Source organism: Orycteropus afer, unplaced genomic scaffold (assembly GCF_000298275.1).
Source record: "Orycteropus afer afer isolate SDZICR_OR568_19922 unplaced genomic scaffold, OryAfe1.0 scaffold00009, whole genome shotgun sequence".
NCBI lineage: Eukaryota > Metazoa > Chordata > Mammalia > Tubulidentata > Orycteropodidae > Orycteropus > Orycteropus afer.
In genome coordinates this window covers 11979325-11997379 of record NW_006921596.1, presented here as the reverse complement: position 1 = coordinate 11997379, position 18055 = coordinate 11979325, and the positions used below count along the sequence as shown (strand labels likewise).

General features: G+C 45.5%; 1 protein-coding gene across 1 annotated transcript; it reads left to right on the top strand.

Annotated features, from left to right (window-relative positions):
* Positions 1 to 401: 401 nt before the first annotated feature.
* On the top strand, positions 402 to 14640 carry SALL1 (spalt like transcription factor 1). Its single transcript, XM_007947029.1, has 3 exons — positions 402 to 477; positions 9629 to 13053; positions 14200 to 14640. Exons 1-3 carry the CDS (start codon positions 402 to 404, stop codon positions 14638 to 14640), a joined length of 3942 nt encoding a protein of 1313 aa, XP_007945220.1.
* The last annotated feature ends 3415 nt before the right edge of the window (positions 14641 to 18055 follow it).

Here is an 18055-nt window from a genome sequence, read left to right as displayed (position 1 = left end):
CGCGGAGTCCCGGGCGGTCGCGAAGAGGGTTAACCCAGTCTCTGGCGGCGCGGCGTGCAGAGCCAGCCCCGCGGCCGGCTTATTGGGCCAGCGCGCGGAGAGACAGGGGTCTGCAGCAAATCACGAACTAATTGATTAAGGCGAGCGGGTTTGAATAGCGCTGGCCCGGTGCCAATCGCCTTTCAAAGAGCCCCTCTATGATTAATCGCAATGCATTATTGATAATCATAATTATAGCAGGACACATGCGCGCTGCGCCCGGGGCCGGGGAGCCGGGGAGGGGGCGGGCGGGCCGGCGGGCGGGGGGAGCCGCCACCGCCGCAGCCGCTCGATTTCCGTAATTTTGAGAAGATTTTTTTTTAGTAATTTTTTATTCTGCCCCAGCTGATGTTTGAGCCAGCATGTCGCGGAGGAAGCAAGCGAAGCCTCAACATTTCCAATCCGACCCCGAAGTGGCCTCGCTCCCCCGGCGAGATGGTGAGTGCTCCGGCCCGCGCCGCGGACACACACACACACACGCACTCACACTCACGCACACTCAGACCCACGCACACGCGGGCAGGCCCCCGTGCCCCCAGCCCCGCCGCCGCCCCCGTACCCCCGCTCGTCTTGTAGCCTCGGCATTTTTTCTTTTTCTTTTTAATTTTCAATTTGCCTTTGCTTGGCTTCCCCCCTGCCCTGGGGAAAGCAAACACATCTCCCGGCAGGATCTTTCCGGAGTTGTTGGGTTCTCCAGTTGGGAGGAGGGAGAGTATGCCTGCCTTTCTCCTCGGTCCCTGCTTTTCCGGGGCGAGGAGCCTGGGAGGCGCCCGAGCTGCTGCCGGGCCCTGGCGAGGCTCGGGTGCGAACAGAGGCTGTCTGAGCCCGCCACCGGGACCCAGCTCTTTCGCGCCGTACCCGGGCCCCCCAGCCCTTCTGCAAATGGAGAGTAAGTTTACTTGGTTCTCGGGGCTGAACTCCGAGCGTGGGGGGAGCTCCTTGCACGCCCCCGGGTCAAACTCTACTTTGGCCCGCGCACCGGAATGGAGCGGCTTTGGGGTGCAAAGCTGAAAGAAGGTGGGGACCTGTGTCCGGGTGCCTTGCGCCTGACGCGCTGAGGTTGCGGCCAGGGTAGAGAGTGCATTTTGCTGCTGGTTACTCCCAAAACAGAGAGAAGGGGGACGAAGAAGGGGCCGGGGGCTGGCTACCCAAGTTTGTCCCGGCATCTTTTCTCCCAACACGTGCACCCCCGACCCCAATGAATCTTTAGACGCGCCACAGCGTGCGCCCACTGGGGATCCTGGGACCCCGCACTTACATGTGGGTCGAAGAGGGACTCGTGGGGGTAATTTTTTAAGGTTGGGGCTATCCAGCCGGAGGAGAACCCCCTGAAACTTAGGCACTTTTTTTGTCCGATGGAGGCGACCTCTGCGGGGCCCCGAAAGGAATGGACAAGCCCAGAACAAAGTTTGTGTTCAGGACCTACGGTCGAGAGTGAGAGAGGTCAGGGCAGAGCATAACATTTGGGGTACGGAGGGAGGATACCTCGAATCCCTGCATATCCCTAAAATACTTCATCTTAGGAGCCTCGGGACGCTTAGGCCCAACGCCCGAGGCGACAGTACGGCTCTTGGGCTCTGTTCGCCGGGTCAGCCGGGCACTGTGTTCGCCTCCCGGCTGCCAGAAGGACGCGGGGCAACCCTAGCGGGGTCTGAGCGCCTCGGGATGTCTCCCAGGATGCTCACTTTTACTAAGAGGTATTTTGGGGCTCAAAGGATGGAGCTGGACCCCGACAGGGTTTAGAAGCACGTCTTCCATCGGTTTCTCTCCCTACCAAACTCCGAGGCCGGCCGGGGCCCATTGCCCGGGAGATCCTTCCCCAGAGGCCTGCCGCTTAAGGTGGAGCTGGGGCACAGCGACAGGATAAGAACCCAGGCAGCGAAGCGAAGGGAGCCCCACTCCCTTTACTCCACGGTCGGAAAAGGGGACGCCAGGCGGGGCAGGGCTGGGGGGGGTGGGGTGCTGCAAGAAACAAGGGTCCCAGTGACCGATTAAGAAAATTGTTTATAATATTTGCCCCCTTAGTTCCTTCTCAAAGCTTTTCAAGTCTTACCGAGAACCTCTGCGATTTTCTCAGTCCGCTGAAAAGAGCCCTCGAACCCCGCTTTCCACCCCAGACAAAATCCAGTGCGCTGGGTAAATCGGGGTGAAATGAAGCAAGGCCGTAGCAGCTACTCCCGGTATTTGTCCCGGTATTATCAGCTGGTTCTGCTGCTTCTCGCCCCCACAGCCCTCTTTCCTAAAGTTTCTGGTGAGACCTTCCGCAGCGAAACGCTGTCAGAGTTCATAGTTTGTATGCGAATAAAACAAACGAGAGAAAAGAGACAGATTTATTATTCTTTTTTATAAATTTGTATTAATTTTACCCACTTAAAAAAAAAATCCCGGGCTGCGCGGACAAATAATGGTTACTCTATCTCTCGCCTTCTGAATCAAGAATTTTTAATAGTTAAGACTTCTCATAAAGCAGTAGCGTAAAAGGGGTTCACTGCCTCTTACTATTATTATTTATTAGTACTATTATTTTTTAGTTTATTTGAGCTTTGAGGTGAGTTAATTAACTGAATGGACTTTCCTTTCTTTCTTTTTTTTCTCCCTTTTAATTTCTTTCTCATTCTTTTTCTTTTTTTTATCCCCAAAAGCTGGCTCATTGTCCTAAGAAGCTGTAAACTGTTAGGAGCACTGTAGGAACACTTTCCTCCCAACCGCCTTCCATTCCCCCTCCCCACCCCCTCCTCTTTTTACTTCTGTAGTAATGGTTTTAGGTTATGACTGTTTTTACATGGTTGAACAATAAGTTTGGGCGAAGTTGCCTAGAGGGTAGATTTTGTAACAGAGTTACAGGGTTTAGTGTTGTGAAATACAGTTGTTGTAGGGTGCTGTGGAGTAGATTTTCAACTTATAGCGACCTCCTGTGACAGAGTAAAACTGCCCCAGAGTTTCCTAGGCTGTAATCTGTTCTGGAGGGAATTGCCAGGTTTTCCACCCGCAGATCACTTGGGTGGGTTTGAACAGCCAACCTTTCTGTTAGCAGCCCAACTCAGCCTAACTACATCAGGGCTCCTTTTGTTGGGGAGATATTAGTACCCAACTAATCCTCCCCAATACCTGACTTGCAAAAGGGCCTTCCACACCCCAGCCCTTTTCATTTAGAAATATTTGTGGGATAAAAGGAATTGAGAGTTCATGACGTGACTCCCAGTTACCTTTAAAAAGCCACTTTTTCTTCTCCCTCTGCATCCACGCATCTCAAGGAGCGGGTGTGTGTTTGTTTTTTCCTAACATATATAAAGGGTGTTAAATTTTGGAAGCCAAACCCCTATTCAAAGTATTTGGCTATTTCCCCCCCTTATATCTTGAGATGGCCTTAAAATATGGCAATCTAAAATATGGAACATTCCATATTCGATCCAGTTTTTACTCTTCTGGGTGCCTGCCCGTCAGATTGACTGACTTTTACCTACAAGGGGACCTGGAAAAGTTCTCAAACCTCAGCTGCAGTAGCCCTGAAGGACCTGAGGTGCTGTGGGTGTCATGTCCATGTGTGTTTGGGTGTCTGTATGTGATTGGGGGGGGGGGGACACCCAAGCCATGGTGAACAACCACACTGATAAAACTCCATCAGAGCAAGTTCAAGAAAACAAGATTGTTTGGTCAGTCTTATAATGTTGATATTTTAATTGTACTTTGGTGCAGCTGAAATGCCAGAATGCCCTAAAATGAACTTGGGAATTTTGCTGTTTCTTATGAAGCCAAAATTATGGCAAATATGACTTATCTTTTAAATGATATTCAACAAGTCTTGAATTACTTGTAGAAAAATGACTGCCACTGGAAGGATTATGTACCCAGTTAAGTAATTGTGAGGAGAAGGGATGTTGAGTGTTTCTAATTTTATGTGTGTGTGCTTTACTGGAAATTGGACTTCAGTACTTTGTAGGTGTGTGTATGTTGGGTTTTTCCTCCTTTAATGGTGTTTTGAAGATGCCTGGAACTGCATGGATGGTCTATTCAGATTCCATTCATTTGTTAAGGAAGTGTTTTGGTGCTTCCTTTTTTTTCAAGGGAAAGATAGTATTGGAAGAAAAATGTAAAAATCGTAAATTGCGAATAAAACATTGACTTTATCGTATAAAGAATCATAAAAATTCCTCTTATTTATATTAATAATGAAATTCTATTATTTATCAAAGTAATTTACTCATTGTGAGCAGTTTAATGGCAACACATTGATTTCTGGGCCCAAAAGGTTAGAGAGAACTATAATTAATTGCTTTTTTTGAAAAACCGACACCTGCAAGATAAGGCTGTTGGAAAGAATTCATGTTTAAGCAGGCCTATTTTAAGTTTGTGGCATAATGGAAGATTCTGAATGAGAAAATGCAAAATGTTTTTTGCGATTGGAGTCAGGCTGCCCATACTTCCTCAAATGTGAGGAACACACACACAAACAAGCCAAGTCTAGCTAGGCGGGCAGATTGTGTGTGTACGAGTGAACTCGTGATACTGAATGTTGTGTGGTTTATTTTACATCAAGTTTCTCCTCTGGTTTATGAACACAAGTGCAAATTTATAGGGTAGTCTTTGGGGGCTTTATTTTGTTTCCTTCAACTTTACCAACAAAAATCCTTTAGCAGGTAGAAACCCACAATTTTAATGTGAAGATCTTACTGGGAACCTGGGGAGAAAAGGGAAAACTGAGTAGTTAAGGTTTTGTTTTTGTTTGTTTGTTTTTGAGATTGTTAAAAGCCAAGTTCCATGGAACAAACAAAACAATTCCTTTGACAATCTTAACCAGGTTTTCTAGCACATATACTGGTGTGGCTAGCGACATCTTCCTAACTATGGAATCGTTTAATGGAGGAGATTGTTAGTTAACCGCAGAGACAACACCCCTCCCCTGCCAAAGAGAAAAAGTTTGTGTGCCAGGCTTAGAAAACGTAGATGTGTTGAGCTGTTTTAACCTTTGCTAGCTTCCTTCCATGCAAAGGTGACAAGGTCCAGATCATAATATGTCCTTCAGTATCTTCCCAGTGACCCCCAAATTAAGTCTTGCTAGTCACTTAGCAGGAAGTTAGTAGTTTATTTTAGTTTCACCTTATCAGCTCGGCTTCTTTTCCTAACCTTATTCCCCTGTCACCCTCAGATGCCAGACCCCCAAAGGGGAAGATTGACAGGTAGTTCCCATAGCTCAGCTTTACCCTCAAACAACAGGGATTTAGTTTCTTGTGCCTCTGCCAATGTTTATGTAGTCAAAGTTTAGATCTCGCCTTAAGGAGTCTCTCTTTTACGCGTCACTGGAATAGGAAAGCCACAAAAGAAGTTTGTGAGCGAACCCTTGCAACTGGAACCCCATCTAGTGTTCAGTTTGATTCATCCATGGGGAAGACATTTTCCCCCTTTCATTTTTTGTGTACATTTCAGCGAGCTTGGGTTACTAGTTGGAAAGCGGTGTCTTGTACATGTTGGTATATTTTCAGAAATCTCACTTGTTTTGTGTTCTTCCACTCAAGAATACACTAACCCAGCTCAGAACACTGAGTGAACTTGAAGGTGCCAGTAAATTTGTCATTTGATTACATATCACATAGAGGAAACTTTAGACACGACAGGAAATATGCACAGCATATGTTTCAGTGGTTAAAATATCTTTGAAATCTTAAGTTGGACATCCAGATTCAGGCTTTTACCAAGTCTGTGCAAAAAAAAAGATAAAAGATTGGTCAATCAAAAAGGTCTGTGATAGCCTTTCCAAATGAGTCTACGGAAAGGAACAGCCTATTAAAATGATGAACTCTAAACTCAAAATTGTGAAGGGTTCTATTTAAAAATGTCAAGGCACTCTTAAGGTAAAGGGAAGTACAGTGAAGTGACTTTCTGAGGAGCTCCAAAAAAGAAAGCTAAATGTGGTGTAGAGTAGGTTTGGTTTGGTTTGGTTTTCTTTCTTTTTTTTTTTTTCCCCCCTTTCCTGGCTAACTGTGTGTGGGGCATAGTTTTATTTTTGTTTTCTCAGGCTGCAAATATGCTGGAACACTTCAATCTTCTGCTTCCTATTCCACAGTGTTTGGTTTAGATGATGAGAAACTGACAAATTTGATTTGGGCATCATGTACCCAAACAGGAACTAAAACTCTGGAATTTTGGTATAAATTGGGTGGAGCTATAAGATCATCTCCCCCTGCACCCCCCCAAAAAAGAAATAAAAATATTAAAATATCTTTTTGTGCATGTATACTTAGAAAACCATTATTTCTTAAATTTTCCTAGCTGAACAGGATTACAAAATTAATTTGCATGCAGAATCCATTGGAAAGGAACTGGCGCCTCATTTTCACCATAGTACAAGGGAGCAGGGCAACAATGTTTACTATGATGGGTCACCAGTTGCAGTCCTGTGTACAAATTATTGAACTAGATACAAACTAGCAGACCAGTGGGGAGGGATGAATTAGAACATGTTAGCTGTGGGCTTTTTTTAGTTTAGTTTTTTTTTTTTTGCATTTTCTTACAACTTAAAATATTCCCCTTGGTAGTTAAAGATTTCAAACTAGTCCTCATGTTTTACCTTTGTCTTTTTTTTTTTTTTAAGGTGTTTCATTGGAATTCTGTTCACAATGCAGATAGGTTTAAAGTTAAGAACTATTACAGTTGATTACAGTGTAGCAACACCTGCTTTTGATATAAATCAAAACAGATATAAGGATTTTTGTATGTGTGTGTGTGTTCATAAATATCAGGAAATTAAATTAGTTGCCTCTATACCAAGATCAAATGTCAGTTTCTTAAAATGTTGTGAAAATCTAAGCTAAAATATGGCAACTTTTTAACACAATGTCTGTCTTAGAAGCCAGCAGGCATTTTTTTTTTTTTTTTCCAAGTGTCTATATTTTCCATCCAGTTAGCACAATCCTAAATATAAAAATGTTCAGGTTGAACAGCTTGAAAAATCTCAAGTGAGTCTTGAGGCCACACAAATGTAGACTTGGAGTGCAGGAAAGTAATAATCGGCTAAATCCTATAAAGTAACCTTCCTTTTATTTTTCTCTATACATTATTAGAATATCAGATGTTTGCATGTTATAAAGAATTAAAATACCCTTTAATCGTGAGCACAGATGTGCTAAATATTTGAAGCAACTACATTGTAATGTGTACAATTGATGAAGTCAGTTTTCTGATTTCCCTTGCTAGTTATTTAGTTCTGAATCTGTCATTATTTGTCTAAGCCCAGCTGACCAAGCAAAACTGTGTTTTAAAGTGGCTTTATGTTTTGATAAATGTGAGCTGGTTGAAAAGTATTTTCCACTGAATGCAGAGCTTAATAGAACATGCTGACATAATAGTTTTAATGCATTTTGTTGAAAATGTGTGAACAAACAGAATAGCTTTTGTTCCTTCATAATTGGCTGTAAAAGTAGATGGAAACATAACCATTACATATGGAAATGTGCAAAGAGAAAGAAATAACATTTCTGTTGAATATATTAGGAATTGCATTTCCTAGTTTAAAATAAGCATCTGAAATGGATGCATCATTTAAAATTGGTTGTCAAAATAAGAAGCTTTAAACAGAATTTTTGTCACATTATTTTTGTCCCAAGTTAAGCAACATAACTTTAGTGAATTTCGTTTAATATTTTGTTTATATGATTTTAAGGCAGAAGAGAGACAAAGTACTTACAACAGCACCTTGGACGTGCATAGGAATCTGGTGCCAATTAGGATGATTAAACATTAAATTAAAACTGAATCATTATTGGTATTTTTGGCTACAATAAGATTTGTTTGGTAGTGTTAATGGGTTTTGCACTAGACCCTTGTGGAGATGCAAAGATGAGTATTAGCAAAGCTAGCTTGTTAAGTATAACTTAACTACCCAAGTAACACTCCCAGTGAATAAAAAGTGCAGCATTTGGAATATTTTGTCAAGGGGTCCTAGTCAACTTCGTCATCACTAAAGGCAAACAGAGTTAAGTAATTTTCAGAAGTTAGCACTTAGGTATTATATTTTCTGGAATGAAAAATCAGTTTTTGATGTTTCCTATAAAAAGGCAAATGGATGGCTCTTTTGAGTTGACTCTAAGTTCACCGAAAAGCAGCATTTTGATTTTTGCATTTATTCATAACTGCAATTACTTTTTTTTTTTCTCCCCCTGCAAGTTTTCTGGGAGATTCAATTTGGAAGTCATGGAAACTACCTATTATCTGATTCAGTTCTGGGGGAAAAGAAAAAGCATGCAGGGAGGTAATCCTTGAATTAAACAGTTTTTTTTTTTTTTTTTCCTTCCACAGCCTTCCAAGATGACCACACACCATTTGTACAACAGAAGTTGGTGTTCCCCATGCTGGGCAAACAATGGGACGCCATCCTGTCTTTGAATAGGATGTTAGCCTGGAGTTAGAGATTTTTATGTTTAATTTACAAATGGATCTTAGCGAGAAGAAATCTGAGCAACCAGTGGAAACAAACATGAAATAAAGGGATTTTTATAATGAAAGGTTCAGGACAATCTGTTAAACAATTGATAACAGTTAAAAGCAAACTGTTTTTAAAGGCATTCAGACAAGGAGAATTGCAAAGCATTTCCAAACTCTAAACCAAGAATGATTTCTTATGGCATGGGAGCGCTTCCTCGTAACTGCACATCCCTCTTTAAGTTGATGTTTAATCAGAAATGTAAATCTTGTGCCAGTTTTTATAGATATAAAGAGCACTTTTGATGAAATATTTAGAGGCATGATGTTGCCATTTGGAGCATATTGGCATATATTCCTTGATTAGTGGAATGGTAGCCTGGGTTGCATTCTTTAATGTTAAAAATAAACATGCCATGGGGTGATATATAGGTGCCAGACAGGCCTTGTAATGGACTATGATCATTGTGTTTTCTCCTCATTGTGTGTGTGTGTGTGTGTGTGTGTGCTTTCTCTTTTGTATTCTGCTGGGTCTTGGAGGAGCAGCCTTGGAGTGTTGGTTACTGATGTGACTAAAGTGTATTTGTCATGGATCAGACTCCGCTCAGGTTCTAGGTAGGGGCTGGAGGTGATTTCCAAGTTGTCAGTCTACAGCTTGGTGGTATGCATTTTTTTTTCCCCCTTGTCAACAACTGATTGGAACTTGAATGACTACAAATTAGTTTAGTGACAGAACAAACTGTCACAGATATCTTTGAATCAGTTGAAAATGAATAAGGTTGACAGAAACTCAAGAGCCTAATGAGTCCTCAGAATGGTTGCCGGACACTCTCCAGACAAGTCGACAATAAGGTGTATAAAATATTGGAAATCAATATTTTGCTATGGAATTTTATCATGCACCAATGTCTTCAGTTCATAGTATTTTATATTTTGATGGATTATTTGAAGGCCATGACTCTCCAAGATACCAGATAGATAGGAATTCCTCCCACTCTTTAAAAATTAATTATGAATGTCTTGGTTACTATTGATTGGTTTTCCAGGGCTACAGTGTTCAGTTTTGCAGGTAGAAAACAATTGATGAACCTGTTTTTTTTTTGTTGTCGTTTAAGTCATAGATGAGTCTGTGTTCAGGCTTCCTCTCTAACCCTGTGCCTTTTGATATTTGTAGGAGACACGGAGAAGGGTCAACCAAATCGAACCACTAAGAACAAGGACGCCCACGTCTGTGGCAGGTGCTGTGCTGAGTTCTTTGAATTATCCGATCTTCTGCTTCACAAGAAGAACTGTACTAAAAATCAATTGGTTTTAATCGTAAACGAAAATCCTGCTTCCCCTCCTGAAACCTTCTCCCCCAGCCCCCCTTCCGATAATCCCGATGAACAAATGAATGACACAGTTAACAAAACAGATCAAGTAGACTGCAGTGACCTTTCAGAACACAACGGGCTTGACAAGGAAGAGTCCATGGAGGTGGAGGCCCCAGTTGCTAACAAAAGCGGCGGCAGCACTTCCAGTGGCAGCAACAGTAGTTCCACGCCAAGCGGCGAGAGCAGCTTCTCCACCGGTACCTCAGCCATCACAACCTCTCTACCTCAACTCGGGGACCTGACAACACTGGGCAATTTCTCTGTGATCAACAGCAACGTCATCATCGAGAACCTCCAGAGCACCAAGGTGGCAGTGGCTCAGTTCTCCCAGGAAGCGAGGTGCAGTGGGACCTCTGGAGGCAAGCTGGCCGTCCCGGCCCTCATGGAGCAGCTCTTAGCTCTGCAGCAGCAGCAGATCCACCAGCTGCAACTGATCGAACAGATCCGTCACCAAATATTGCTGTTGGCTTCTCAGAACACAGACTTGCCAACATCTTCTAGTCCTTCTCAAGGTACTTTACGAACATCTGCCAACCCCTTGTCCACGCTAAGTTCCCATTTATCTCAGCAGCTGGCGGCAGCAGCTGGATTAGCACAGAGCCTCGCTAGCCAATCTGCCAGCATCAGTGGTGTAAAACAGCTACCCCCAATCCAGCTACCTCAGAGCAGTTCTGGCAACACCATCATTCCATCCAACAGTGGCTCTTCTTCCAATATCAATATATTGGCGGCAGCAGTGACCACCCCCTCCTCAGAAAAAGTGGCTTCAAGTGCTGGGGCCTCCCGTGTCAGCACCCCAGCAGTCTCAGCAGCACCCTCACCAGCTTTTGCAATAAGCAGTTTATTAAGTCCTGCATCTAATCCACTTCTACCTCAGCCGGCCCCTGCTAACTCGATTTTCCCCAGCCCTTTGCCCAACATCGGAACAACTGCAGAGGATTTAAACTCCTTGTCCGCCTTGGCCCAGCAAAGAAAAAGCAAGCCACCAAACGTCACTGCCTTCGAAGCGAAAAGTACTTCAGATGAGGCGTTCTTCAAACACAAGTGCAGGTTCTGCGCGAAAGTCTTTGGGAGTGACAGTGCCTTGCAGATCCATTTGCGTTCTCATACTGGGGAAAGGCCGTTCAAATGCAACATCTGCGGAAACAGGTTCTCTACAAAGGGAAACCTGAAAGTCCACTTTCAGCGCCACAAAGAGAAATACCCTCATATCCAGATGAACCCGTATCCTGTGCCTGAGCATTTGGACAATATTCCCACAAGTACCGGGATTCCATACGGCATGTCCATCCCCCCCGAGAAGCCAGTCACCAGCTGGCTAGACACCAAACCAGTCCTGCCCACTCTGACCACTTCAGTTGGCCTACCATTGCCCCCGACCCTCCCTAGCCTCACACCCTTCATCAAGACGGAAGAGCCAGCCCCCATCCCCATCAGCCATTCTGCTGCCAGCCCACCAGGCTCAGTCAAAAGTGATTCCGGGGTCCCGGAGCCGGCTACGAGAAACCCAGGTGGGCTCCCTGAAGAAGCTGAAGGGTCCACTTTGCCACCCTCCAGTGGCAAAACCGAAGAAAGCAGTGTGGTCACCAGTTTGGTCCCGACAGTGAACAACAGCTCCCTGAGCTCCCCAGCTGGGGACCCTGGCCCGGGCAGTGCTGCCACATTCACCAACCCACTATTGCCGCTCATGTCAGAACAGTTCAAGGCTAAGTTTCCTTTTGGGGGACTGTTAGACTCAGCTCAGGCATCAGAAACATCCAAGCTGCAGCAACTGGTAGAGAACATTGACAAGAAGGCAACTGATCCCAATGAGTGCATTATCTGCCACCGAGTCCTCAGTTGTCAGAGCGCCTTGAAAATGCACTACCGGACACACACTGGGGAAAGGCCCTTTAAGTGTAAGATCTGTGGCCGGGCTTTCACCACAAAAGGGAATCTTAAAACTCATTATAGTGTCCACCGGGCTATGCCCCCACTCCGAGTCCAGCATTCCTGCCCCATCTGCCAGAAGAAGTTCACAAATGCTGTGGTCCTGCAACAGCACATCAGAATGCATATGGGAGGCCAGATTCCCAACACCCCAGTCACTGATAGCTACCCCGAGTCCATGGAGTCTGACACGGGCTCCTTTGATGAGAAAAACTTTGATGACCTCGACAACTTCTCGGATGAAAACATGGAAGATTGTCCTGAGGGCAGCATCCCTGATACGCCCAAGTCTGCGGATGCATCCCAAGACAGCCTGTCCTCCTCACCTTTGCCCCTAGAAATGTCGAGCATTGCTGCTTTGGAAAATCAGATGAAGATGATCAACGCTGGCCTGGCGGAGCAGCTGCAGGCCAGCCTGAAGTCGGTGGAGAATGGGTCCGTGGAGGGGGATGTCCTGACCAATGACTCGTCCTCAGTGGGTGGTGATGTGGAAAGCCAAAGTGCTGGGAGCCCAGCCATTTCAGAGTCTACCTCTTCCATGCAGGCTCTGTCCCCATCCAACAGCATGCAGGAGTTCCACAAGTCACCCAGCATCGAGGAGAAGTCTCAGAGAGCGTTACCAAGTGAGTTTGCCAATGGTTTGTCTCCCACCCCAGTGAATGGTGGGGCTTTGGATTTGACCTCTAGTCATGCAGAGAAAATCATCAAAGAAGATTCTCTGGGAATCCTCTTCCCTTTCAGAGACCGGGGTAAATTTAAAAACACTGCTTGCGATATTTGCGGCAAAACATTTGCTTGTCAGAGTGCCTTGGACATTCACTATAGAAGTCATACCAAAGAGAGACCATTTATTTGCACAGTTTGCAATCGTGGCTTTTCCACAAAGGGTAATTTGAAGCAGCACATGTTGACACATCAGATGCGAGATCTACCATCACAGCTCTTTGAGCCCAGTTCTAGCCTTGGCCCCAATCAGAACTCTGCAGTGATTCCCGCCAACTCATTGTCATCTCTCATCAAGACAGAGGTCAATGGCTTTGTGCATGTTTCTCCTCAGGACAGTAAGGACACCTCCACCAGTCACGTCCCTTCTGGGCCTCTGTCATCCTCTGCCACGTCCCCAGTTCTGCTCCCAGCTCTGCCCAGGAGAACTCCCAAACAGCACTACTGCAACACGTGTGGCAAAACCTTCTCTTCCTCGAGTGCCCTGCAGATTCACGAGAGAACTCACACTGGAGAGAAACCCTTTGCTTGCACTATTTGTGGAAGAGCTTTCACGACAAAAGGCAATCTTAAGGTACCTCATTCTGTCTGCACCCCACCCCCCATCACCCTTCTTTCTCACCGCCCCTGATGATTGCTAATGCATGCCCCGAGTGTCAGCAGCCCAGCCCAGGCATTCAGGGAGAGATTTCCCGCAAGGGAACCTGCCACATGGGGCTAGTGGGGGAGAGATGGGGGTGCCTGTGCGCATCAGGATTGTGGCAGGGATGAGGGCAGGTTGCAGCTTGCTGGATGTCAGAGTGCATTGAATAATTTGGTACACCAGCAAAGCAGCAGCCTATCTCTGTTGTCTTGCTAAGTGCACCAAATGAATTGCTTTACCTACCAAATAAGACAGCCCGGCATTGCCATGGGGTATTGATTAAAGACCTCCATGTGGCCTGTGTGCTGCCCGTATCACTTAATAATTACGGTGCTCTTAGGCATGTGCCTCTATTTTTCATAACTCTGCAGTCCAGCATGGCTTCTTTTTCTAAAAACAATAACGTCACTGCCCGGCTAATGGGCATTATGATAATTGATTATACAACATTTCCTACTGATATGTGTTGGAAATAAAGCAAATATGCTTAAGTTCTAGAGCAACAGTTGAGCACTCTTACTGTGTACATTTTTCTGTTGACAGAGTATTTCTCCAGAGATTGCTGCCAGTAATGTGAGATGAATAATTACTTTCTGGCTTTTCTCGCCATACGCGGGCCCTCCAATGGGCAATCAGTGATGGGTACTTTCTTCCCATCTGAAAAGAACATTTATAGGGTAAAGGGTGTCAGATACAATACTTACCATTGCAATGAGAGTGGACATAACAATTCTCACCCTGAAAGGAGCTATCTGCTACTCACTGGCTTGCTTGAGGCCATTATAAGCTAAATACAGGTAATAAAAACAGAGTAAGTAAGGCATCTTTGCCCAGAAGAAGGAAGGAGGCCCAGGGCTGCAGACAGTGGATGCGTTATTACTAGTCAGTGGGAGTGGATGGTTCCCGTTACCTTTTCCGCTGTCTGTCACATAACAAGAATAGACATTTAGGCCACTTGCTTTGTTGCGTGTTGGGATATGAGTTGAGACAGATTCAACTATTAAGCTTCTCCCTCCCTCTGCCCTCCTGCCACCCCTCCTTTTTATCTCTCCCTCTCTCTTTCTCCCTGTATCTCAGGTACACATGGGCACTCACATGTGGAACAGCACCCCCGCACGGCGGGGCCGGCGGCTCTCTGTGGACGGCCCCATGACATTTCTAGGAGGCAATCCCGTCAAGTTCCCAGAAATGTTCCAGAAGGATTTGGCAGCAAGATCAGGAAGCGGAGATCCTTCCAGTTTCTGGAATCAGTATGCAGCAGCGCTCTCCAATGGGCTGGCCATGAAGGCCAATGAGATCTCCGTCATTCAGAATGGTGGCATCCCTCCAATTCCTGGAAGCCTTGGCAGCGGCAGCAGCTCACCTATTAGTGGGCTGACGGGAAATCTGGAGAAGCTCCAGAACTCAGAGCCGAATGCACCTCTGGCCGGCCTGGAGAAAATGGCAAGCAGTGAGAACAGAACCAACTTCCACTTCACCCGCTTCGTGGAGGACAGCAAAGAGATTGTCACCAGTTAAAGCAGCTCGGGCCTGAGAAAGAACATTCCAGTTCAGAATGTGACCTGCGGTCGCCTCCTCCTCACCCCATCCCCTGTCCACTAGTCCCCCTGATCTATGAACTACATCATTATGAAGACATCCTTTTGTACCTTGTTCAACTTCTAGAGTTCTAAGAAAGTTTATTTATTAGTGATATAACCTTGCTTTGCAAACAGAATGCAAGCATTAACTTTGGTCTTCTGTATTTTGAACTAAATACTAATGGACTAGAGTGTTGTAAACTTGCTGTAACATTTATGGCAATTGCAAGTTGCCCTGCTAGGCGGTCTTAATCTGGCATTAACTTATTTTCTATATCCAGTTTAATATGAATCTGGTGTTGATGCAATGCCTCCATGATGCATTAGATCTCTAATAAAGTCTGTATATAAATGTACACTTTAATCCTGCTGGAAAATTTTATCAGCAAACACATTGTCTAATCTTTTGAAGCAGATTGAAGGCAAGGACCGAAAGTACAGACTGAACAGTGTGGTTCTCTGAAAGGTTCCTTTTTTTTTTTTTTTCTTTTGATTCTAAAATTCGACCTTTTTTTTTTTTTTTGATAGATTTAATCATTTCCGTTTTGAACTGCTATTTGTCTTGTGCATTTTACTTGAGTCGTCTTCAATGTTAATAAGTTTCTGTACAGTAATAAGCACGCAGAATTCTTTAGAGAAATACAAGTGTTGTTTTGGTAGTTGAAACTGAGACGTAACATTTTGCCTTGTAGGTATATTCACAATAGAAAAAGTGTGCTGGAATTTCACAATGCTGCTAAGTATAGCATCTTGAACAACCTTCAGTGGAGAAAATGTAGATGCTCTTGTATATAGAGACAGTAAGAAATATCACTTTCATTAAAATGTACATATGTTCCTTACAAGAGCAGATGCTTCTTCTTGATCCAGAGAGCAGGTATAGTATTTGTTTATTTTGTATTAGGTATGAAAGGAAAAACTTGGACTGTTACATGCACTTTCTTGGAAAGTTGAAAGGAAGGGGGGGGGTCCAATTTCTTTTAACATTTAATACTTACTAACAACAGAGATACTGTAATTTTACTTAAGTAATCAAATACATTTTTTTTTGCAACAGATAAAAACAAAGTACCGTGTCTGTGATTTTAGAGTGCATTTCTATCAACCTAGGCCCCTAAATGTATTTTAACATTTCCCCAGATACCAGGAAATTGTCTAAATGATGATGTATCTCTTGCTAAATAACACATTGTAAAAGGTGTAACAGGAATGAGATTGCACAGGCCTGTTACTTTGGAAAGTCTAGCTATTTTCCCAATATCCATTGCTTGTTTGGAAATGTATTTTATAGTTCACTTCACTCCTCACACTCCTTCCTCACAAGAAAAGAAAAGACCTGAGAGGAAAGACGTTGGAGGTTTCTTCTAGACCAGGTAAGTTTTCTTAGGGCCGACATTTGTGTCCATTTGAACCTGAGCTGTTGCATTTTCTCTTCTGTGATGCAGTCGTTTGTTTCAGGCAGCTGCTAGCCACAGAGCTAGAGAGTTCCTGATGCGGCAGGGAGTTTTACAATCTGACTCTGAAACTGGGCCTCCACCCAGGGAGGTCAACGTGTTCTTTCGTTAATTAGTCTTCTAGGCATGTAAACGCACATGCATATTTGAAAGGAAAAGTCAACTATATTGAGAGTCAACTTGAATGCTTCATCAAGATCCGACTTAATTCTGCCACTCTCTCTTTTGTTCTAGGAGGGAATATGTTTTCCTCCTGAGCAGTATATGGGGGTGAGCAAACGGACAGGATAGAAGGTGTGTCTAGAGGGGTCGGCGAATTTCTTTCAGAGAGGCGGTCAGGTAAGGCAGAAGTGTGGGCCGCTTTCCACAGGGTCGCAGGCCCCTCCAGGGCCCGGCGCCTCCCCTGACCATAGTATCATTAGACCTAAGTGCTGCAGGCCTTCGTGCTGGCGGGGAGGTGCGGGCCCGAGGGGGTGCGCGAAGGGACCAGGAAAGAGGGCATGGGGGTCAGGGCGGCGTCGTGGTGCAGAAAGCCATCCTGCCCTTCCATCACCGGAAGATTACAGGGCAGTATTTCTCGGTTTCCTCTTTCCCATCCCGCATACACTCCGCCCCAGGAGAGAAACCTGGAATCCCAGCCAGAAGCTCCTGTTCTACACAGGCGAAACTAGGACGTTTTCATTGAGAAGCGTAGGTTACCTTCCCATTGCGGGGCGTGGTGAGGAGAGGGGTCGCCCCCCGCCTTGCGAGATTTCAGGTACTGGCGCTCCGGGCCACAGCCCTCACCCTAGGGGGCTTTAAAGGCCGCCACTAACCGTAAGGGACCGATTTCGATAGACCCCACCACCCTGCACACACCCGGCTCCTGCGCCTCGCGGCCCCTCGCCAAAGGGCCAGTCGGGTGAACCCCGGAGAGAACAACGCACGCAGCAGCCCTGTCTACCCCTTTCAACCCCTGGCCTCCAGTCGCCGCTGCTCAAACCACCTCCAACCTGGGCCGAGCGGCGCTGGGAGCGCGCCGGGCGCGGAGGGGACCGACTGCGCGCCCTTTTCCGCAGGGCGGGCGCAGCGGGGCGGGGAGCCGGGTGGTTTTCCTTGCGCTTCTCACCAACAGCCTCCTCCTCCCAGAGTTTTCTGAAAGTGAATTAAGGGGAGAAGTAGCTTCTCGTTTTGAGGGAATTTCTGAGACCGCCGAAGCGCTTGGAAAAAGGTCGGAGCTTCACGGTCTTGATCTCAGTCTCTGCCTTCCCTCGCTCCTCCCCTCCCCCTTTGTTCTTGCCTATCCATCTATCGATCGACTATCTTTCTCATCTATTGATCATTACCTGCCCATTCCTCTTGCCATCCATTTCCAAAACAAGAAGTCGCCCTCAGCCCTCCTCCTGCTCACAATGTGATAACTACGCTTAGCCTTTCCCTTTGGGCTCAGCCCAGCAGAAGAGAAATGGGTTTCTATTTTAAAGCGACGTCTTTATTTTAAAGCGAACGCCAGCCGTTCAGGCAGCCCCATCTTGGCTTCCCCGCCCCCACCCCGGGCCCGCCACACCTCATCATTTGCATTTTCCTTCCCCTTCTGGAACTTGAGGTGCTTCGAGGTAGTTTTGGAACCACTGTGGACCGAATGTACTGAACTAAGGAGATTTGTTACGCCTGGAACGATGAAGCTAAATTCACAGAATTTTGATCCTTTTGCTGACGTTTTTCCCCCCCCTCCCCCCCGCTTACTCTTTTTGTGTGTAAATTGTTGTAAACATACAGAAAAGTACAGCGAATAATGTAAAACTCCCTTGTGCTGAGCACTCAGAATTAGCAAATATTAGCAACTTGTTTTCCCGGTTTTAGCAACTAGGCTTTTTGGTTCCTCCCTTTCTGTCTCAGTGTGTCGCTGTCCTTCTTTCA